Consider the following 24,768-nt stretch of genomic DNA (forward strand, 5'->3'; position numbering starts at 1 on the left):
GAGGGGCACTGAATATGCTGGGAAATACATATTAAGTTAAAGTATTGATAGGGTTTGGGCACATTAATTCTTAGCTAGTATTATATTCTGTACAAAGGTGAATTAATATCAACCAATCAAAGACCTCCTTTCAGTATTCAACCCGCAGTCATCTGATTAAAAAGAAATTCCTGACTGGCCGCTCTCAGTTAGTATTCTTCTCACCTTGGAGTTCTGCTTCTGGAGGGCTGCCAATGCCGTCCTTCCACAAGATGGCGGTGTCGTACACAAATGTCAGGCGCAGTTCCGAGTGGAGATCAAAGTGCTGCCAGCCACCGATTCCCACGGGCGAGTGAAACACATAGGACACGTGTAGAGGGACTCTCAGGGTTACGTAGGACTGAACAAGGTTTAGGACCTTTAGAGAAAGAGAAAAAATGTTTTTATATTTGTTTACATGTCATGAGCGGCACTGTCTTTGCATGACAAAATTGACGTAAGTTACTCATAGCAACAAATCATTTCGACTGCAATCAGGAACTGAAAGCTAATGTTCTGATTGGTTCCCATGGCGAATGGCACTGCTGCAAAACTGGGCCTTATTGTTTGGGAAAGTACCATATGCATATATATGTCTGCTCTGCCTCCCACAGACCAATGGATCAGTCTTACAGATAAGGAGGATGTGTATGAGTCTGTATATACTGTAGATGAGTAAATCTATAGACTGTTTACCACATTGTGTCCTTGTAGGTGCAGTTGCATTACAATGGGATTTTTTACTAGCCTGCCCACAGCTGGACAGTCATCAGTTGCCTGATTTGATTTTTCCCTACTAGAGAAACAGAAGTAAAACATGGTCACTGTTTATCTTGGTGCACAAAAAAATCACTCTTGTCACGCTAGCAGAAATGCATTTTTTAATATTTACAGTTACATTTCTGAAAAATCATTAATATATTTGGCATGAAGGCTATGCCACATATGAACACTAGGTGGCAATGTCCAATGCAGTACGTAGATCCAGGTGGCAAATGGGCTCACAAATTATCATACAGAATCTAAAAGCAAAATATATTTGATGCCTATCAAGCAGGCCCTGCTTTCCCTTCAATCCCCTCTGATGACCAGCTGAGCATTTAGAAGAACAAATATTAACAGTAAGAGGATTGCAGTTTTCAGCGTTGGATCACGAGGCCAATAAAGGAAATCAACTGTTTGCTGGTGCTGACACATTCAATAGAAGTTGACTCTTCAGAGACCCTGGCTTTGTTGATAATACAGAACAGGTACAAAGTGCTCCTATAGATAAATATCAGCGGAAGGGCTCTATCACTAACTATTGTAGGATTTCTTGTCATTCCTTGCCTAGCTGGATTGCCTAGGCAATCTTCCCTTTTTGCGGACCCTAAAATTATGCTACTGAATGTCCCAAAAGCTCCTTAAAGGGATACTGTCATGGGAAAAAAAAAAAATTCTGGCCCCATGTCAATTTTGAAATCTGACATGGGGCCAGACATTTTGTCAATTTCCCAGCTGCCCCTGGTCATGTGACTTGTGCCTGCACTTTAGGAGAGAAATGCTTTTTGACAGGCTGCTGTTTTTCCTTCTCAATGTAACTGAATGTGTCTCAGTGGGACATGAGTTTTTACTATTGAGCGCTGTTCTTAGATCTACCAGGCAGCTGTTATCTTGTGTTAGGGAGCTGCTATCTGGTTACCTTCCCATTGTTCTTTTGTTTGGCTGCTGGGGGGAAAAAGGGAGGGGGTGATATCACTCCAACTTGCAGTACAGCAGTAAAGAGTGATTGAAGTTTATCAGAGCACAAGTCACATGACTTGGGGCAGCTGGGAAATTGACAATATGTCTAGCCCCATGTCAGATTTCAAAATTGAATATAAAAAAATCTGTTTGCTCTTTTGAGAAATGGATCTCAGTGCAGGATTCTGTTGGAGCAGCACTATTAACTGATTCATTTTGAAAAAATTTTTTTTTCCCATGACAGTATCCCTTTAAAATGTCATGGTGGTGCAGTTGTTAGCGCTGTCTCCTTGTACTGCTGGGCCCTAGGTTCAATTCCAACTATGGCCCTATCTGCAAAGAGTTTATATGTCTGCCCCATCTCTTTACCGGCAGCTCCACTTCACTCCCTGCTTTTGGCTGTGGAACAGTAAAAGGAATGAAATCAATTTCTGGGCAGGGAGGGACATTTGTGCAAATTACACCCCTGGAAAAATTGGTTTGGGGGAACCCATTACAATATTATTATTTTTAGCTGTACAATAAATGGGTGTAAACACTGAACATACCGAAATACAACTAATAACCAAGGTAAAGAGAGCCTGGCTCTGAAAAATCTAAAAATTGTCTAAAACAAATGTTATTTGTTTATCCGAATTTCATCACTGAAGGTCAACGCTTACAAATATGAGTGGTATTTACTGTAATTATATCTGCATAGTAAGTTAAGTTGAACACGCGTCCATCAAGTTCAACCCTTTAAGTCTATATATAACCTGCCTAACTGCTAGTTGATCCAGAGGAAGGCACGTTTTGCCTGAAACTCCAAAAACATCATCTGACCAAAAGAAAAAAAAAGGGAACAAATCCCAAAGACAGAAGAAGTTATAAGTCTGACCCAAAGAAGAAATCATTATCCCAGAGCAATGAGTAAACAGACAGGCTTTTGGCTCTGAGGTTTTATCACAAAGGCTGTAATATCAGAGGGGCATTTATGAGACCCACAGACTTTACACATCTTCTGTTTAACAAGGCTCAATATTTACTCTCTGCACGGGATAAAGTGCAGAGGAAAAAAAGGTGCCCTATAATTAGAAACAATATCCTCTGCATTCCTGAGAGCTTTTGAAGTCTGAAAGGTAAAGCAGTTCATATAGCAGATCAGCGTTGGACTGGGGTGTATGAGCCCCACTGGGGCCACTAATCCAGGGTGTCTCCACACCCCCTTAGGACTCCTGCCGCTGCTTGCTGAGCAATATTATTTCATATAGTGACAATTTTGCTCTTGAGGTGCTCAGAAATATCCTCGGTAGTAAGTGAGGTATATGTAGGGGGCGGGGAAGGAGAGATTAAATAATTAAATAATAATAAATAATAATTAATAGCAGAAGAAAGCGGTACAGGTACAGTTATTTGAGTGAGCTCTAATACATCTGCTAGGAAAGGAAGCCTATAAGATATATTGGATCTAACTGTCAATGAATATCTGACACCCAACTGCTGCATGAAGAGAGAATGAAGAGAAACAGATGCTGAAAGAGGGATAGTGAACATAAACTTGATTATTTCAGAAACTATGCAGAGTTTATTTTTTCCATATGATGAAGCTTATATTAAATTTTCATTTTCGTAATAGTTCGCCTTTAAGTGTACATGACCACCTTAGAAGAGCATTGGTTTGAGCTGTGTGCCAAGGCTGGAATTTGGATTTAGCGCTGGGATTACCATTGTTATATTTGGGCTACACACGCATAAAAAAAAAGTTCATTTGGGATGTCAGACCTGTCCTTGAATAGAGGGAGAGGTTGTACAGGATAAAGCAATGGCTAGAGAGCTCCAGAAACACTGACTCTAGAACTCTGTCTGCAAGTGCTACTGTGTTCTGCCCCACTTACAATGAAGAGGATTTCACAGTCTCCACTTATAGACAATCCTTTAGCTACCATCTACCACTCTTTTATTGAACACACTAAAGTTATGGTACTGTACATTGTAATTAGACAACTCAATTACATGCTTCTGTTGAAACACTCAGACAATGTTCTTTTTAACCTAAAATTCTCTCCTCCTTTGCACTTGTAACAAAAATTCATCCATACGTGTGCAGAATATACAAAATTCTTGAACCCTGGTCCGCATTAAACTCAGGAACCCTGGTGGTACAAGGCAGAAGCTCAAACCACTGAGCCACCTAGTAATGTTTTTTTCCTGTATTACTGTGTTTTATACAAAATGTATAAAAGGTACAGTAGCCAAAGATAAATTTAGCCCAGGGTATTGCATATTTTCTGGCCCTTTCACAAGCTTGATGTAGACTGACATGACTGTATCTTCAAAATGGAATCTCATCATTGTGTCTATGCATTTCTTGCCTGCTTTGTAGATATATTTAGATGCATGGTCTCTGTAGTATTAAGGGATCTTGACATTGCACATATAACAAAAGTTAAAAAGCAGCTGTTAGTAGAGACGGTCAGAAGCAAATTAGTATTGGATCTGAAACCAATACACACAGTGAAACAGAATATGAGCGTTGCACAAATACACATAAACAATAACGTTCCCCTGCTAAATTCGAGAAATGCATATGTATGTACATCTCTAATACATTAGTGCTGGTTGCCTATGCTAAATATTTACTGGTGTAGAGACACTGTGAACAGTCAAGTCAAGATCCTCTTGCCATCAATATGATGGATATGCCCATTAAATTATGTTGTAAACTGTAGTGTTAATTGTAATTTGCACCTATGGTCTCAAAGATTTACCCAGACTAGGGCCAATAAAAGCCCTATCCACAGTGTAGTAGAGGCAGAATTATTGATTGAGAAGAAAGCTGACCCTAAACCATTGTTTTGAACAGTGTTCTTCACTCCAAGTTCTACTGCTGAACTTCTATTTTAGCCAGTTCCCCCTTAGATGATATGGTGTATTATGAACTAAATAAGCAGAATAATTGAGGATTTCGTGGCGTGAACTAAACTGTATTTCACTGTATAACATTCTACTGACCAAGTGCCAAGAGATACAGACCATGGGCTCAAGTGGAACACTCAATGGGATTTTTTTTTGTTCTGGGAATTACAGTAGAACATCTAGAGGGCTACACGATGGACATCAGTGCCCTTATTTCCAATTCCGTGCACTCCGTGAGAAAGTGACCAAGCTTAACCAGTTGAGTTTTTGGTAACCTAATATATATATATATATCTACTGTATGCTTTAGTGAAAGTTAATACTTGGCAAATCCAACTAGGATCACTCACCACTTTTCTAGAATAGTAAAGGATGAAAGGCAATTCCTGAACCTAAGAATAATATATTATGTTAAATTAGATGATTAGGAAGGACAAATTGCTGCAGTGTTGTTGACAGCAGAACCTGTACCATATTTTAAAGGGTAATTCAGTCATCTGGGGTCTGTGGTTAGTTTCTTATTTTATCTTGGAATAGCAAGCAGCATGGTAACTCTTATTTTAAATAACTCATTAAATGTAGAAGTGAATAGAGCCACATGTTTAACTGCTTGTGTATATAGAACTGAACTAAATGCCTGGGTAAGGACAAATTAGGTTGTATGCACTACAAACCAGGGAGAGAAGGAACATATTTTATTTAAAGCAATGAATAATGTGTATTTGTCTCAGACTTGTCCCTTTTTGCTGGACCATCTTTGTTAAACACACTCAGTGTCGGACAGGGACACCAGGGGCCCACCCAAAAACCTTAGACCAGGGGCCCACCATAAAACCTTAGACCAGGGGCCCACTCTCAGTACTAATATTCTTCATCTCCTCAATTAACCGGTATTCTCCTAGTTTGTTTTGTTTATATACTATAATCTATTATTCCATCTATTTAGCCTCTTTGTTCTCATATAATAGGGAATGGCTATGAAATAGGCCAAAAGTTTAGCAGCAAAAGGGCCCACTGACACTTTGGCCCACCGGGAGTTTTCCTGGTATCCCTGTGGGCCAATCCGACACTGAACACACACAGGGCAATTATTGTGTCTGTAGACTGAAATCAGGACAATGAGTTTATAGAAGACAAAAACCACTGGGCAGCCATCACTGCCCGACAAGGTCACGTGAAGACATAGATCAGGCAAATTAATAAAAGGATGAGGTTTAGGAAGGGGCGCTTGGTCTGAAATGGGCCATTTATGTGGAGATTTACAAGTCCTTATACAAGTTAAACATCAAACGTTTTGACCTTTAGGGGATCCATAAGGAAAACAATATGCCCCAATGATTTTTACCTATATTGTGTTTGGGATAAATATTTTAGACTTTGCCATTAATCATATTTGGAGATGCCACTGGATGTCTTATATGAATATATTGGATGTCTTATACAAATATATCTGAGGCTGGAATGTCTTTCCTTTCATTTAACAGTGCCATTATGTGAATAATGCAGACCAGACCCAAATACACTGACTAATCTGGTCCAATTCCTTTTTTTTTACTAAGGATGCACTGAATCCAGGATTTGGTTAGGGATATAGCCAATATTATGCCCTTTTCAGCAGGATCGGCCGAATACAAGTGCCTTGCTGGACCGAATCAGAATAATGACGTGACTTTTTGTCACACAAACAAGGAAGTTGAAAGTTTTTTGACCGCACATTGCACACACAGTTCTCTTTCCCCCCTCATTTTTTATTTTGCATTTGCAAATTAGGGTTCCGATTCCATCTGTATTTGCTTGAATCTTTCACAAAGGATTCAGGTGAATCCTAAAATAGTGGATTTGGTGCATACATATTTTGTCCAGCTACAACCACGATTTAATGATCATCTCTTTACACACGCACTATGAAGACAACTACAGGAGACAACCCCTGACAGTAAGTTTTTGGAATGTGCGAGAAAGCCAAAGAACATGGAGGAAACCCACATAATAAACATATATAGACTTAGTCAACTATGGACTTTCAAATTATTCTGCTGTTCTAATTCATAAACCTGCTTCAAATACATAAGGAAAAAGAACCAAAAGAGACAACAATTCAATCTAAAATAATATAATGCACCCATAGAAGGTACTGTATATAAATCAATAATACCCCATAACAAATTACCTGTCCATCTGTGCCAATGGTGCCGCCACATTCAGTAAGAAGCTCAGACATGTCATAGTAGCTGGTAAATTCCCACAAGCAAGCCTCTAGGTTAAGATTCCTGTAAAACCGCAGAGCACTGGCTCCTCTGAGTTGTGTGCTATATTGGTAAGGAGAAGTCTCTCCTATCAAATCTGGATTCTTGGTTGCATCGGTCAAAAACCCATGACGAGTTCTCACTTCGTTATAATCCAAAAGGTTTGAGCATTTGTGGTTTCCAGCCCTTGTTCCATCAGGGCTGAGAGTAAGCTCAAAGTTGGACAATTCCCTGGTTGAAACGACAGGTAACATACCTAGGAAAGAGACTCTGATAAGTCAAGTACCACTGTACATGTGTATGCAGCATGTAACATATCAACAAATGGTCATTTCACATTACTTCCTTTACAGTATTTCGTTCTATACATGTATATATGTAGATAAGATAGATTTTCCATACTACTGAGCATATCCCAGTACTATTACCATCAATATGAGGGAGTGTGACAGTCACTTTGATGAGATTTGGATAATCTGGATCTTCAGACCCAGTGTATCTGAGCTTAGCAGAGAAAGGTTCAGCTCCCACAACACCAGGTACCCGAGGCTGGCAAAGACCTATAGGAACAAAACAGAAAATATTTAAAAAAAAACATAAACTTTCCTCTTAATAATGCTGATTTATATTTTCTACCTACAATAAAACTGTAAGATATGAGATGATAGGTACCCTAGTTTTCTAATACTCTGAATTACTACGCAAAGGGGCATATTTAAAATATGTAAAAAGCAGCGTTAAATAAATGTTGAAAGTGATAATTTTACTCCATGCGAACGCCAGATTTTATGCCGTTTTTTTACGTTAAAAAAAAATGCGTAAAAATGTTATGCCGTTTTTACGTCGTATGGAGATGTGTGTTTTATTATCCTGAGGTTTTTTTACACAGCATAATAAATATGCCTCGTAATCTTTATAGAAACACTGATACTTACCTTCCTCTGAACTTATTGTCGCGATTGGGCTCATTAGCTCCAAACCTTCATTCCCATCGGAATTTACTGCTCGAGCAGCACACTGTACTCGAGAGCCAGCTTGAAAGTATATGGAGTCCAGTGTGATCATTTTGGAGGAAGTAAAGAATGTATCAAAGTCCACCTCTCTCAATGGACTGGTTACTCCATCCAACCCAGTGGGTGCACTAACAAGCCAGCGGTATCGTGTCAGGGTATTGTTTATATTTTCGCTTGTACATATGGAACCGGTTTTGTCATAATCGGAGTATTTGGGGTTGCAAGCCTGAAAAACAAGTTTGATGTTTTTAATTTTCTATAGGGGTGTATATCATTCATACATTGCTATGTCTGTTCCTATCATATGCTGGCTTTAGAGCCATGGGCATTCTGTTTCTTTGGGTGTCTACAGGCAGATCTGATTTGTGCAGGCTAAAAAAAAAACACACAGAAAAAAAAACCATGGCAATAGGCTCCCACACCCCAGAGAAATACACCCTAATGGTCAACACAAAAGTACACATGGAGCAATGCAATTTCCTTTTATTATTAAAATTTCTGTTAGTATGTTTATAGATGTATAGGGCAATTTTAGAAACAGCAAAATCAAGTATAATATGTAATGCATAAAACATAAAGGGATGTTGCATGTAGACTGAAACCGTGCAAATGTATCAGGTCCAATATTGGATACTACGTCAGTACTCACAGTAATGCAGACAACGGGATAACCAGCAACTGGGTTAGGGTTTTCTTTAGCTCTTGAAGTGTCATCATATATCAAAAGAGAGAAGACTTGGGGGACTGATGGGAAAGTTACATCGGCCATGCTGTTCATCTCCTCGATATACACAATGGCCTTGGTCATCTGTAAATGTTTAAAAAATGACAGACTGATTAGCAAATATGATCCACAGTAGCACTACTACTGATACAGATAACCCATCATCCTGTTTTAGCCAGGTCTTGTTCATGTGCCATCCATAAATAGATGGAAATACTGACCACGCACATGTATTTATGACAGTGGCATATTAATTACAATGATGAATCATGCCATACGGCGGGAAAGTAGCCCAGTTTATAGCCTATAATCAGCACCCTGTGTGACATGGAACACGAAAAAGGAAATATCATATCCTAAATAGTCATTCCTTATTCACTAGCCTGGTGTGAACAAGTGGTGGGTATAGAATGCAAACGTAATCTATAAGTTACTTGTGGCCGGGTTACCTGCGTTTCTGCTACCATGTTCTCATCTGGCTTTAGGTGAACAGTGAAAGCTTCCCTCATTTCTCTTACACCATCGTAAATAATTTCAATCTCCACAACATGTTGTCTTTCTCCCTCCTTAAACTCAATTTCTGCAAAATAAAAGATAATTTAAATATGGCCTCTTAATTACTTCTCTGAGAATGTGGCCAGAATATTGTTTATTAAGGCCAGTTGGGGTAGCTAATCTTCACATGATCTACACAACAAAGGGGCACTGGCAAATTTCCAGTCCATCTGGTACACAATTTGTGATCTGAGAGGTTTGAAGGATGGTCTGCCAGTACTCAACTCTGGAGGTGCCATCCCTTTAGATTGTAAGCCCTAGAGGGCAGGGTCTTTATTACCTACTGTTGCAGTTTGTCTTTATGTCTATTGTTATGCCTAATATAATGGCACTTTAGAAAAGGAGTGTAATAATAGTATATATACAGATCATCAGGCAGTAAGGCCAAAATCTGACAAATTGCCCAACTGGATCTTGGCATGAAGGCTACCAACCTAGACAGGTGTCACTGATGCCACTAGAATAAAATTATGTAAAGAGAAGTGTCTCATAACCCAAAATTAATTAACCAAATTCCACTAAAACCATATTTTAAAATCATAAGGTACATGATTCAATAACATTGCACTCAAGACAAAAGAGTGTTGCCTGCAATAAAAGCTGGCTCTACATGTTACATATAATACTTATTGGTATGTGTATGGCAGTGTCCCAATCCCGTGTGATATCAATGAACTACTCGGGTTTGGAAATGTAATCTGCACATGTCGGCCAGTGTATGGTGCATTAGCAGAAGATAAAGACAGGAGGAGCTGCTTCATCTTTTCATTTCCTACTGTCCAAAACATTTGTGCTCTTTGCAAAATTGTAACAATTGTAACATTGAGAAGGTGTCAATGTTATGTATGGACCCTAGTATGCACTCCATAATATTGACTCATGGGCCATCAATCAGAAATCAATCAGTGTCTGGCTGCCTTAAGATTTATTTTTTATTCAGGAGACTGCTTCAAGAGTAGTGCATCAAACTCCAAATTACAGTTAATGCTTTATTAAAAGTATTTCTCCATCTCCAATTGGATTTGTATTATAATGGTGACATGCTGTCAGAATACTGGGAGTTGTATTCAAGTTACAAGGTGCTTTATAAATAGACTGAATACTCTACAGGTGAGGATAGTTCAGCCATTGCCAGTGAAAGCCATTGTACCTTCTGACACAGGGTTATAATCCTCTCCAGAAGTCGCAGAACCATCCTTTGTGTGCACTCGCACAATAGAAACCTTTGATGTGTCTCCCAGGCGAACCACAGGAATTTTTACGACCACTATCTGTCCAGGTTCCTTCGGCTCGCTGACGCTGAATTTGGTGTCTCCAAATTTAATTATTGCCTCTGAGAGGAAAAGAAAAGACATTTAATATGGAAATAAAGCTACTGTCACCCTGCCACATAATGTCCAATTTATAAGGTTAGCTTACTATCTGCGTCATCTTTAATTTTTAGCAGTGTTTCATTCAGTTCTCCAATGGAGGCTCCAAATGGTGAATCGCTTCTTGCGGTGCCCAAAACTAGGCGCAGCTCTTCATCTTCCTCATGAATTGTATCACCCATCAGCACAACAATGCAGCTACGCTCCGTCTCGCCTGGAAGCCAAATAAATGGAAGGAAACACTTTAAGTATAAAGAGCATTAACGATGTTTACATTGATTAGACCAAATATGATGTAAGTCTTGCAGTTGGTCTTATTTATATTCACTGGCAAAGTGCTCATACTGTTACAGAATGGAATTTCAAAAATTCTCCTTGGTTGCAGAGAGAAGGGGTGAATTCATTGAGGAATGTAGCATATGCCATTTGATGTCAATAAAAGTTGGCACTATTATACAGACTGATCCCTTTTAGGGAAATTGGATACAAACAAGACAGCCAACATTCAGCCAATCAGAATCAGTACTGCTGTGATGTCACCGATGATATGGGCCATGGGACAGTGTGGGTCTAGTGTTCATGGAACTATAGAAATATCTCAAACACACTGTTTCTCTGGAGTTAGACTGAGCAATGGAAAGTGAGTATGTTCATAGGATTTCAATCAAGTCATTTGTTGGGTAAAGTAGGGTGTAGTAAAACTTATTAACCTCAACAAAAGCTGTTTGGCTTTTATACACCAGGTGCTGGAATACAATGGTGTCAGCTGATGTTTAGGGGCACCACAAGCAGATCTTTTAGGGCTCCCAATATTTGGTGAAGAAGACCTCTTATGCAAACATTAAAAATGGACAGCACACCCTTGGGCCCTCCCAATGATAATTTTTATTGATGTCCCCTGCTTGCACAGAACCCAAACAAAAAGATCATACACACAAGACAATGATTTACCAGGTAAGAAGGTTATGATGGAATCATCAGTGTTTGGTCGTTCTTCAAAATCCATCATGACTTGAGCAGATCCCTGCCTTGTGTAGCAGCGCACTGTAGACTTGTAGCTGACATCTCCACTCCTGTACACTTTTGTTTCAATTTGCCCATCATTTTCATTTCCTGTGTACACTGGCTCTCTGAATTGTACCTTTGGCACTGAAAACACGTGAATAAAGCTGATGTTTCCACCAAATACAATCAGTAAAAAAAATTGGCTTATGGTGTTTCAGAGAACTCCTGGCTAATTTGGAGATCTCAGATAAACAAGCCTGACTAGCCAGTAACAACACAATTTCAAAGCAACTGAGAATGAAAAGTGTGAGTCTACTATCTAAACTGACTTGGTCTGTATTTAATAAACAATACATCAAAAAGAATTCTTACAGTCAGAGACAGTGTCATTGATAAGTACTGTAGCTTTGCTGGGCTCTCCCAGGACAGCATTCATTGGCATCTGGAGCACCAACTCAAACTTCTCTATTCCCTCCAGCACTGGCTTTCCAAGATCATCCAGAATGATTACACTGAAAGTCTGCATGTTCACACCAGGTGCAAAATCCAGATTTCGACTAATTCCGACATAGTCAGTTCCAGCTAAACAGGGAAGGAATGGGATGATGTTAGTTTGTGTTCTTTAACCCATGGTAACAAAGATGGCTGTATGAATTTAGCCAGGCACTTTTGTACCCTGTTCATGCCATAGGAACCAATAGGCTCCAGAATGGAGTGTAAGGACCTGTGCTTTCCTAATAAATACAGCACTGCCTGCATTTTTTTTGGTGTAGGCATCTAGTCTTCCTCCATCAACCACTTCCTAACCCCACCAAGCTTTGTAATCTGGCATGAGGTGAAGAGCAAAGCAATGCCCATGGAACATGTGCTAGGCAAATGAGCACCAAGAGCCATGATTTTGATTTGTATTGGGCAAATGACCCCCATTGTCTCTACTTGTTCACTTACCAACTGCTGACACAGGCTCTGTTTTCTGGGACCGCACTGTAACAGTTGCCGTTTTAGACAGATCTGTACCAGTTCTCCACACCCGAACCTCAATGTAACCTGCACTTTCATCAACGTAGTATTCCACATCTCCAAAATAGAAGGCAGGTTCTGTAAAAAAAAAAAAAATGCTGCATGACATATGACTGTTATATTTATACATTTGGGTAAATTTTTATTATTTTCGTATTTACTGTATGTTGCAGAACATACTTTAATGCATATTTATTGCGTATTTGAGGAAAATATTTTTACAGCTTTACTCACAAGTAAAGTTTGGAATTCCCATTGGGCATGGACCATATTTGTGCATTGACGCTGTCCTCTCCTGATTGGCCTCCTTTATAATCTGATTGTTGGCCTGGGGGCCAAACTATTGGATCATATCAAGCAAAGCTCAAAACTGAAGAGGTTTCTTGATGCCTTAGTAACCAGACATATATTATATGCTCTATGCTTAGGGCCATGACACATGAGGAGATTAGTCGCCTGTGACAAATCCCCTCTTCTGTGGGCAACTAATCTCATACAAATGCTTTCCCACCAGCGATAAAGTGATTTGCGATGGTAAAACACACAAGGTGCTTCTTTTTTCTGAAGCTGCCCATAGAAAATTAGTAGAGTAGTAGTAGTTAATGAATATATATCATGTGTATAGATGTAGCAGAAATTTTTTTTTGAGTCTGAGCCTTTATTGCAAGCTGTTGTGGAATGCTTACCCCCATGTAAGCTGTTTAGCCACTATTCAGGAAGGAAAGGCCTAGAGGCAGGGTGGCACAAGCTGAATTTATTGTACAAACATGACAAACAGCTAAGAAATAGTAGAATGCTTGACAGACTTTACAATTACTCTTCAATAAAACATCCCTCATATATGGAAGATTCTACTTAGTAGTTTGTCTATTTAAATAGTCCTGTCCAGGACAACTTGAACATGTATTCCATCTATCTGTACAGCAAGCCTTGCTTATAGAGCATAATACGTATATTAGAGTGCTTATGCCACTCTATATAAGAGCTGTCCAATGTTATCCATGCAGAAGGCCAATTATTTGACATAAAACATATTAATACTACAATTTTTGATGTTATAGTATGTCTATGGAGACTTTAAGAAGGCTGAGGACCATAAAAACCTCATAAAGGGTCACATTCGAACCTCCAGTTAGACAGCCCAGCCTTAGATAATAACCATGACTTTGAGGATAAACGTATATCTTTACACTCTACACTGACAAGCAAATGACTTACTTGCGTTACAGTCTGGACACCTGAAATTTTCAGCAAATAGGGACTTGTTAGGAAGAGTTTGTGATCTCAGTGTGGAATTTGCATTCCAGATTTTTAGATTCTGACTGGTTTTAGCAATTTAAAGGTATTTGCAATATAAAGGAAACCTCAAGGAATTAACACCAAGCTGAGCAAAACATTGAAGGAAATCATTTATGGTGGTGAAGAGTGCAATATTTTGCTATGTGAGTAACCATACCCTGGTGTTGGGGTTTTTTTTTTTGCAAGATTTGTGTGTATTGTGAAGTTATGAGCACTTGCAAAAAGCATGTGCAGGACATTGTGCTTCCGCTAGGAATGCTGGAACACAGCAGGAAAAACATGGTGGCCCAGAGGCAAAAACAATGCAGAGGCAGCTAATGGCAAACCCAGACTTTTCTTGTTTTCAGTACTTAGAGGGGTGGTTCACCTTTAAGTTAACTTTTAGTATGTTATGGAATAGCCAGTTCTAGGCAACTTTTCAATTGATCTTTATTATTAATTTTCTATCGTTTTTTCTGACTCGTTCCAACTTTCAATTGGGGGTCACTGACCCCTTTTAGAAAGAGTTTTAAGACGTTAAGGCTAACTAAATAGGTATTTGGCCTGTGTGCTCTGAAAGCTTGCAATTGTTACTTATTCAGATACCCATTTAGAAAGCAATGCTCTGTAAGGCTACAAATTTATTGTTATTGCTACTTTTCATTCTACTTAGTTCCTCTCCTATTCATATCCCAGTCACATATTCACATCAATGCATTGTTTCTAGAGTAATTTGGACCCTAGCAACCAGATTGCAGAAATTGCACATTGGAGAGCTGCTTAATAAAAGGCTAAATATCTTGAAAAATACAAATAATAAAAAATGAAAACCAATTGCTGATTGTCTCATAATATAACTCTCTACATCATACTAAAAGTTAACTTAAAGGTGAACAATCCCTTTAAGTAAGGATTAGTGATGGGCGAATTTGTCCCGTTTCACCACGAATTTCCCAGCAAAATTCAGAAACTGGTTAAAAATTCAAGAAAAGATGATTTTGATGCTGGCAACAAATTGCCGGCATCAAAATGGGCGCAAGCGTCATTAAAGTCAATGTGCGTCCGTTTATTGTCGCTGTAATTTTTGCCAGCGGTGAAACAGACAAATTCACTGCAAATTTGTGCCAAGCGAATAAATTCGCCCATCACTAGTAAGGATACAATAATTAATTAAGTCCTCAAGCACAAGTTACGGGAGTGAACAATACCGGGCACATCAATACAACTCAGTAGCCATGTTTATTAGCTGGCTCTGTTAGAAGTCGCTGTTGGAAACTGTTTCTATAAACACTCACTAGAGATGGGCGAATTTCTCCAGGATAATTTGCGAAAAATGTGTGAAACTCAAAAATTTACGCCCGCATCAATTGTGACGCCGGCGTTAAAGTCAATGGGTGTCCGAATAGTGTTGATGCGTGGTGATTTTGACTCAAGCAACTTTTCGGACGAGCATCCAATATTTTTTGACGCTGGCGAATTAATTCAGGAGTTTCGCCCGTCACTAACTGTCCTGCTCCTGTCTGTGTGACCAGACATACTCTATACATAATCTATAGTTACACTACTACCTGCCCCCTTGTACCACCTCCCCATCACATCAGTATTATATTTTTTTAAATGGTAGCAGAGTAATATGTGGCTACCGTTTGCTTGGTGTTTGTGTGCATTAATAAGACTAGAATCCTACGCTCTGAGTGAATTATGGGTAGGAAATTCACACTTGAGAGATCCATGTACTAAACCAGTGGGCCACATTTCACTCACATAAAAAAAAAGTTGCACAGCACAAATATAGATAATAAAGATACCACATGTAGATTCCCCTTCAAGTCAATGAACTGTGTAATTCTAGGAAGTTATGACCTGATGAGCAAGATAACCAGAACATGCACTTTTGCACATTCAAAGCCACCTGCTTGGAAAACCCAGATCTGTTGAACAAGATTGCTCATTGTAAATGTGAGCTTGGTGTCTGCCCCTGCCTCCGGTTTCACGGTTAATTTCCTTGAAGCAAATCTACGAGGAAGTTTAGAAGCCATGATTAGGATACAGATGCTCTGTAATTCTGAGGTCACAAAGGGAGCCCTGTACAATGAGTGTTGCTTCAGATGCAGAAAAGCTTTTATCTAGTAAGTCTCCTCAATGAATAAGGTCCAAATATTAATGACCTTCCTTTGCAGAGGGGAATAGTGTTTTGTAAGTATGTAAAGTAGATTTAGTGTAGTAGCAATGAGGAAAGGAAGGACAGGCTTAAAACGGAGCCAATTAGTAAACCGAGAAGGCAGGCACTTTGCCTTAACTGAGATAAAGAACCTAAATCTCATCTTTGTTCATTTATATCCTGTTCTTATTTGTCCAAAAACCAGAAATCTTTTACCATGTACAACATGTAATAGTGGAATAGCACCCCTCCCCCAAACCAAATTAACTACTCATTTTTTAAAGACCTGGTTATGAGAACAAAAGAAAAATATTCAGCTCTTGTCTCTGTGGGATTTCGAGAGTGGGTTTCATGAACACTAGCAATCAACTTTAGAAGTTCCCACCAATTATGGGAAACTTGGATGAAAGTCAATCTGTCATCTATACAGAGATCCACAATGTAACATGCCAGTAAGTTGGGAATCACTGCACCAAAAGAATTTTACAAAAGGGTGCTAATGTTCATTCATGGGGACAACTTACTCGTATGGATTAAAAGGCAAATATGAAGAAATGAATTTAATTTGTGCACACAGAAAGAGTGAATTCAGTTCCAAATAAGTCTGGGACACTTACCACAACCATCCATGCGTTTAAGACCCCACATTTTCCCTAAACTAACCATGAAGTAGAACTGCTCCTATCTGCTCAACTCTACTCTCTCCTTCTCTGGTGACATTAACTAAAAAATAGATGCCGGCATTTTACTTCTTTACAAAAACCCATTCGGGCTAAAGCTGGCCAAAGACGTGTAGACCTTCATATCGGATGAATGACCCGACCTGCCACTAACCTTTCAGATTAAATAAAGTAGTAAAACAACAGATCAGTAGATGTTCTGCCCCTGCCCCAGCAATTGTATGAAAGTTATGTCCGACAAAAAAGCTAGTGACAGTCTCCCACTGATATACGTCAGATCGGCAATACATGCAGAGATATTATCGGCAGCCAACAGAAATTTTCTAATCTGTCTGATCGTCTAAACAACCGATCGCCATGGCATGAAAAAATGTCGGGACACTCCACACACGGCCCGAAAATCGAACAAATCTTCGATCAAATCTTTGCGTCTATGGCCAGCTTTACTTATGAAGATTGCTGAGCTTTTTTCAGTACAAAACCCCATGTGATTAGTAAACTCATACCGGGTTGCCTGAGCACGAAAGCTTGGGCAATCATAATTGAGCCCCTTTGTGCTGTTTATAAGTATTTTTAGTTTTCATATTTGAGAAAAATTAAAAAGAAATGCATCGATCGTTAACCAAAACTAGTTGTCTTTTGTTTTACAGCTCTTAAAATTATGGGGTTGAATTCTGTTCAGCCAGAAGTAGGATTCAAATACTACAACCAGTGTAAGTTTCAGAGTTGGGCCAAATAGAATTGGCGCCCAAGGTGCACATGCCACCTGCCTCCTGCTCTCTTGCCCCACACTTGGTCTGTACACCACCTCCGCTCACTCCAATAGCTGCTTTTGCTCCCCCCTTATTTCTGACCCTACTGGGATTCCAAAACCAAACTGATAAACTATAAACTTTTATTACACACACAATGTCGAGAATATTTTTTTTACAAATGTTCAAAACGCAGTCAATGCAGAGCAGTATTTGGTTATTTTTTTACTTATAATAAACTAAGATTTGTACTCCAGTGGCCACAACAGAGGCAGTTACCCTGGGTCCCTTTAACCCAATTAAGGTAGTCATGATATTAGCAAACTAGGCATGCATAACATTGCTATTGCTGTCAACATATCTTGGCATGTGAGGTTTCCACATTCCACAGAAATTAAAGTAATATAAAGCAGCGCTCCAGTTGCCATGGCAAGTGGCCTGGAACAAATGGCGCACAATCGGGAACGGGTTAAGGGAGATTAGCATACTGTAAAGTGCTTAACTCCAGGTGTGCTCTATACCATACCAATAGCACATATACTATGTTCATATATAATAAGACTACCATTCACAGGAATATTGGCAAAATCTGAATCAAACCAATTTTTGTTCAAACACCTTACTAAAGGAATTGTGTTTTTTCCCAGTTTGTGAAACATTTTTGTTAATCTTTGCCAGGCTCCAAATGAAAATGAAATGATGCAGAGCAGAAGGTCGCTGTTGGAGTCAGACTGCAGAAAGCTTTGGTGAGACTGCCAGGCCTTTGTGTTTGATGTGATATAAATCAGCTTCTAAGGTCCTAGGCAGTGAGCTTGGCACCTTTCATCTTCTTGCCATTGTTGGCATTACTTGTACAAACAAAAAGTAAATTCATCTTGATATCGGTGTTAGCAGGGTAGGGCAGAATGGCCATTGCTTTCATACACGGGACAACTGGATGCCACTTACTCAAGAGAACCTGAATTTACAGATGATGTATGGGCACCTTAAACAAATACCCAATCATTAAAGGGAACCAATTATGGGTTTTAGAAAAAATGCATTCTTGCACTTCTGAATATAAAAACAGGACTTACTCTTAACATTTTTCTACCCAATTTTAACCTGTTTTGCAAACACCTATGGCAGGGGTCCCCGACCTTTATATAACGGTGAGCAACATTTAAATGTAACAAAAGTTGGGGAGCAACACAAGCATGAATAACTCTCAAGGGGTGCCAAATAATGGCTGTGATTGGCTATTTGGTAGACCCTATGTGAACTGGCAGCCTACAGGAGGCTAAACTTGACAGTACACCTAGTTTGTATGCAATTAAAATGTGCTTTCAAGCCTGGAATTCAAAAATAAGCACCATGTTGCTCGCGAGCCATTGGTTGGGGACCACTGATCTATGGAAAGTGCACACTGCCCACCACATTGGGCAGAGCCCCCGGGCCCACTTTAATTTGTTCATTAAAGGAGAAGGAACATAATTTTCTACTTGGTGACTACTTTTACTTACAGTACTTGACACCCTGGGCTGGTGCTCCTATCAGCAGAAAATCCCACCGTCCTGGGTTTCTACTAGCGAGCACCATGGAGCTATCCTATTCCTGCTTTTTTGTTTTTATTTATTTATTTATTTTTAATTTCCAGGGGCAGATGAATGCGCAGTAGAGCGAAATAGGCAGCTTTTTCGTTGAATTTTGGCTTTTTGTTCTACTGCGAATGCACAACTGCGAGAAAACCTGAAGAAGCAGGAAGAGTATCTCTCCATGGTGCTCGCTAGAAGAACGGCCGGTGCGGTTTTCTGCTGATAAGGGCACCAGCATGGGGTGTCAGGCTAGTCAATTGGGGGTGCCTAACTTTTAATGACTTGGAGGAGATCATAGAAAGTAGTGTATCTGTTCGCTGAGGACCCAAAAATATGCCACACAATTAATTTCATCCAGGATGTGTGTCCTTCATAAACTGGCAATCTGGGTGGTCAAGTGGTACATGAAATTTAATATTGATCAGTAAGGTTGGGATTTAAATATATGTAAGTCACTAATACCCTTAATGGGACTCATTTAGGCAACGCCTTTATGGAGAAGGACCTGCAGTAATGAGAACAGGAAGGGCTAGCTTGTCCTGTGATAAAAGAGGTAAATAAACGTTCCCTTTTACAAAGCACTAGTAAGGGAGCAGCTAGAAATTTGCCATGTAGTCTTGGTCTCCAGTGCTTAAAAGGGAGATTAATGAAATAGGAAAGATCAGCCAATAATTTCCAACATGGATGCTACCACTGAACCAAAAGAAGTTTTTATTATAGTGAAAATATAGTCATATACATTAGGAATAAGTTAACTTCTAAAAAACAGAAATAAACTGTCTACTCTGGTTCTGGCAACTATTTAAATTTCTGTCAGGAGAGCAAAATAAATAAATAAATACATACAAATAACAATATGACCTGTCTTGCTTTATGGCAGAGATTTCAGATATACCCTTCAGGGCAGTGCAATAGTCTGACAAGGCATAAAGCAAATCAATGACCTATTATCTGAAACTATTATTTTACACACTTCTGCTTATAGAGAGCTGATTTAACTGTGAAAGTGAGAGATAAATAAGAACAGTTAGCTGAAGCACAGTGAAACCCTTGAACTTTTACATGAAATCTTAACATATATTGTGACAATTTAAGAGGACTTACATCTGATCTGCAGTTTTATTGAGTTATTGCATTTGTTGGACAAATAACTAGGAGATTCCACCACCTAAGAGTAGTACTTCCAGCCCATCAGAGATATTATTATCCATGGTTATTCCAGGGAGCCCTGGGGAAGCTTGGGAATCCTGAAGATAAGATTTCAGACCAGAATTGCTACAGTAAATCATGTTATCTCCTTCTCTTAATGAGGATATGGGATTCCAATGAGAAAATTAATTGGTGATTATGTGTGTTCTCAGTTTCTGAACATCAAAGGCTTTGAATGCCCTGCAGATTGTTAAAACAGCTTTTTAATAGGGTCAGCATAGCTGGCAAAGAGAAGCAATAGAGTTATAAAGTTATATTTAACCTGAACTGAACTCTTTCATGTCCCAACTCCATTGTCCTTGATGTACACAGTTTAGATTTCTCATGTTTAGATAACTACATGCTTATCTTTTGGTATTTATCTCTTTAAGGCAACATTAGATTTCTACTTGTATATTGCTCAATACCTATTGTATGTTCTACCACAAAATAGACATTATCACATTCATACACCATAAAGAGCTATGAATCATCATGGATATTTTGGGACTTATTGAATTTGATTGATTGCTGAGCACTGGGGCAGGTTCTGGGCATGGCCAGATAGAACAAGTATAGGTTCCATTATCTAGAAACTTGTTATATAGATAGTTCTGAATTAAGGAAAGGCGATCTCCCATAGGCTCAATTTAATCTAAATAATTCAGCATTTTAAAGCAGATTTCTCTTCAATAATAAAACAGTACAGAGTACTTCCTAAAACAAAGATATGCATAATCCTTATTGGTGGAGAAACAATTCAATTGGGTTTAATTAATATTTATATTACTTTTTAGCAACAGTATGAGAAAAATATGGAAATGCCCCTTATCTGGAGCTCTCCCTATTAAGCACACTTTGTTAATCGTAATTAATAAAGGTCAGTGTAAGGCCTGTTTTAAGATAATAAAAAAAAATTAAGTCTCTGCTACAAGTTATTTAAAAAATGCCCTTTAAATGGTATTTCTAGTGAAGTCAGAATTAGAATGAATATTTTGAATTGCACTCTAGTGAATTTGATCATTGCAACATTAATAGAATCTTGAGAAGAGACTGGCCAACATCTATTTATTGTTGCTGCAGTTGTTAAACATATTAAGTTTCAGCGCTTTTGCAAGATTTGCTCAGATCCTACAGTATAGCTGGGAGATTTGCTGCTCTAATGTATATGAGTGAAAATAAGACAGCATACTTATATGCGTTATTTTTTTATATACTATCATAATCAGCAGCGCTTTACAGAGACTATCCATCATTCACATCAGTCCCTGTCCTAGTGGAGCTTATAGTGTAAGGACCCTATTATTTTCACACATGTAGGGTGAATTAGATCAGGAGACAATTCACTTGTCTGTATGTTTTTGGAGTGTGGGAGGAAACCAGAATACCCAGAAAGACTCAGAGATAACATAGACAATTAGGGCTCTAACATATCAGTGCATACGGGAATGCGAGAGTTAACAGACCCCATTCTTGCAACCTCTGGAGCAGTGCATATGAAGAGAAAAATACAAAAGGTGTTTGTTGTTAATAATAAATATCTAACAGTCCTCCTTGCTCATTTTAGTGCCAACTCCCTATGGTTTGGGGCTTTAGCACTCCTACTATTATATCAGTGATAACCAGGAACTACTGTGACAAACAGAATGGGTTGTTCAGTTAGGGAAGTGCACTCCAAGCGCCAAAGAAGACAGCTATAACATTGGAGCCAATACTTGGCTGTAAAGTTACAAAACCAAATATTAGCTTTATTTAAATGACCTATATGGCTCTTTCATCATAGAAGCTTTCATGGCTAAAACCATTAAAAAGTACCATAAGGGTCAGGGCACACGCTCAGATTCGGGGAGATTAGTCACCCAGCGACAAATCTCCTCTTCTTCTGGGCAACTAATCTCCCTGACCTGCCTCCCGCTGGCTAGAATGTGAATCGCCGGCGGGATGGCACTCGGAGAGCTTCATTTTCTGAAGTCATTTTACAAGAAAACTTCGGGCAACTATGGAAAAACAAAGTGATCCGAGTGCCATCCCACTGGCAATTTACATTCTAGCCGGTTCGGGAGATTAGTCGCCCCGAAAAAGGGGAGATTTGTCACCGGGCGACTAATCTCCCCAAATCTGAGCGTGCGCCTTGACCCTAAATAGGATGTTGGATAATCAAAGCACACAAAAAGTGTGTCTTTATCTTAATAACAGTTAAATAATAGTTAAAATATGAAGGTCTGATTATTGTTTGGGTTTCACAAGGCAGAAATCCCCAACACAGAGTTGTGACCCAAAACAGCCCTAAGAAAAACTGTTCGGGTCAAAAGCAAACAGGTGCCAATCATATATGCTATGAATTAAGGAGCATGAGAACATAGTTGTTTGTCAGGGACAAGTGTGTGATGCATGTAAGATCCAACAAGTTGAGACTTGCTTCCAAAAACCATAGAATTAGCTGAACAGTCAGTGGCGGAACTACCTGGGGTGCAGGAGGTGTGACTGCACCATGGCCCCCACCTCCTCGGGGCACACCGGCAGTTCACGGGTAGTAACTAAGGGGGTAGTTACGTTACTGTGTACAGTGCAGTTGTGAGAAGGTTCCAGAAGCTATTAAAAGCTATGGTGAGTTACCCATATTATCTGGTATTTTTCTCATGGATGCTTATATGTTTAAAGCTTTTCCTATACTAGAATTTCATCTGATATTAATGTAACACCAATCTGGGCTATCCACACCACAGATAGATTGGGTGCCAGGAGGTTCTTATGATGCAAACAAAGAACAATGTCCCCAGGTTCTACTCACATATACAGATGAGGTATTAGCAAATGACACACAGTCACATCAGGCATTATGCAAATTTGCAGATTCAGTACGCCATTCCCATACAGGGCACTGTTCAGGAAGCCACCTGCTACCTAACATCCCTCCTCACTGAGGTCCCCGCACTGGAGGCATCACACAGAGCCTCTGGGAAGCTACTCCCTGCTGCAAATCCTTGTTTGAGCTTCAGCTGCTCTTTCTCTTTACCCTATCTGCCTTTCTCTCCTAGAGAGACTATTACAAGTCTTCCCTGTTCTCGCTAATCCTCATTCACGGGGTTTCCTGGTCCCCGACTTCTTCTCCAAAGCACATGGGCCTTTCCGAGCCTAGCTGTACCCAGGCCCCCCTGGGCACATCCAGCCGGATCACCATCCAGAGGCCAAAGAGGAAGAGGCCACTCCTCTCCAACACTATATTGTTGTACAGTGTGGCAGGAAGTTGTCATTACACCTCTTGGCCAATAACACTAAGCAAAGGGAGGGGCCTTAAAGCCATAGGGGCAGATTAACCCGCTATGGGCCCCTACATTAATTTTCAGGAAGGCTAGGCATAAATTGTGGTGGATCAGGATTGTGGCCTAAATTGCCCCTGCTTTTAATATGTTTAATATGTTTAACTGTTGGAAGGTAGATGAGTAGGAGCTGTAAATGAGTGGGTAATGTCACTGCAAATTTACGCCAACATTAGAATAAGAAGAATAAGAGTTTTACATCACATGGATACTATGGGGAGATTTACTAAAGGGTGAAGTGGCCGTCACTAGCGAAAATTTGCCTCATCCGCAGGGACATCATATTCTGTATGCCAAAAAGTAATAAAAGTTATAGAAAATGCAACCATTTGAGGGGCATGCCCCACTTGTTTTGGGGTGGGTTCATGTCTAGGACATTAGAAGATCTCTTTTGTCTTTATTTTGCTTCCTTGAACATTTTTAATAAAAAACCATTTGAACCAACATCTATAATAAAGACTTTTATATGACCAATATGTACCCAACCTATTCAAATTGACTTAAGCCTAAGAGTACTAACGAAGTTTTGCTAGGCAGAGACGAACGCTAGCGAAAGATTGATATCAAATGCTTGCGCTGACTAATTAACGAGAAGAGCACTCGGACGAAGATGGTGCCCTTGAACTCGGCAAGAGAGGACCTGCACGGAGGGGTGACTAACAAGTTAGGGGCATTTGCCCGGGGGGAGGTAGGCCGGGGGGGAGGGGTTTTGCGCTGAAAGGGTTTCCTTCTCCTTTAAGGTGAGTAGGGTTACTAGACCTGACCTCTCTAGGTTCCACTGGAGCACTGCCTGCCTGCTCGGGCCAGAGTTAACACAAAATGGACCCTGAGCACATGGCTGATCTCTCATATGACTATGAAGATTTTCATTCATCCAGGTCATGGTATATCTAGTATAGGTCAATCTAAAAACAACTGGACTTGCTGCGTAATCAATGAAGACGTTTCACTACTCATCCGAGCAGCTTCTTCAGTTCAACTGACTGATGTGGGAAGTTTTCGGCATATAAACTCTTCCACTGATCCATTTACAAAGGCACATTGTAACTCTTCAAAGAGGTGGCAAGGAAACCCACTCATACGGATCAGTATCTGTTGTTTGATTCCCACCATCCACTGGAACACAAACTGGGTGTCATAAGAAACCTGTACCACCGGGCGGAATGTGTGGCAACTGATACAGAGTCCAAAGACAAAGAGCAAAAACATCTCAGAGGAGCTTTGAAAGCGCGTGGCTACCCAGACTG

General features: G+C 39.7%; 1 protein-coding gene across 1 annotated transcript in view; it reads right to left on the bottom strand.

Moving 5' to 3' along the window:
- frem2.S (FRAS1 related extracellular matrix protein 2 S homeolog) overlaps nucleotides 1-24,768 on the bottom strand; it is a 109,615-nt gene that overhangs the window by 10,610 nt on the left and 74,237 nt on the right. The window contains exons 7-17 of the mRNA XM_018250217.2: nucleotides 12,497-12,646; nucleotides 11,921-12,130; nucleotides 11,495-11,692; nucleotides 10,593-10,757; nucleotides 10,324-10,506; nucleotides 9,068-9,198; nucleotides 8,544-8,702; nucleotides 7,817-8,120; nucleotides 7,310-7,441; nucleotides 6,806-7,137; nucleotides 205-397 (exon numbers count right to left, since the gene is read on the bottom strand). Of these exons, the coding sequence (XP_018105706.1) occupies nucleotides 205-397; nucleotides 6,806-7,137; nucleotides 7,310-7,441; nucleotides 7,817-8,120; nucleotides 8,544-8,702; nucleotides 9,068-9,198; nucleotides 10,324-10,506; nucleotides 10,593-10,757; nucleotides 11,495-11,692; nucleotides 11,921-12,130; nucleotides 12,497-12,646 (2,157 nt within the window). The remainder of the gene's footprint in view (nucleotides 1-204; nucleotides 398-6,805; nucleotides 7,138-7,309; nucleotides 7,442-7,816; nucleotides 8,121-8,543; nucleotides 8,703-9,067; nucleotides 9,199-10,323; nucleotides 10,507-10,592; nucleotides 10,758-11,494; nucleotides 11,693-11,920; nucleotides 12,131-12,496; nucleotides 12,647-24,768) is intronic.

The sequence above is a fragment of the Xenopus laevis genome, chromosome 2S, assembly GCF_017654675.1.
Source record: "Xenopus laevis strain J_2021 chromosome 2S, Xenopus_laevis_v10.1, whole genome shotgun sequence".
Classification (NCBI taxonomy): Eukaryota; Metazoa; Chordata; class Amphibia; order Anura; family Pipidae; genus Xenopus; species Xenopus laevis.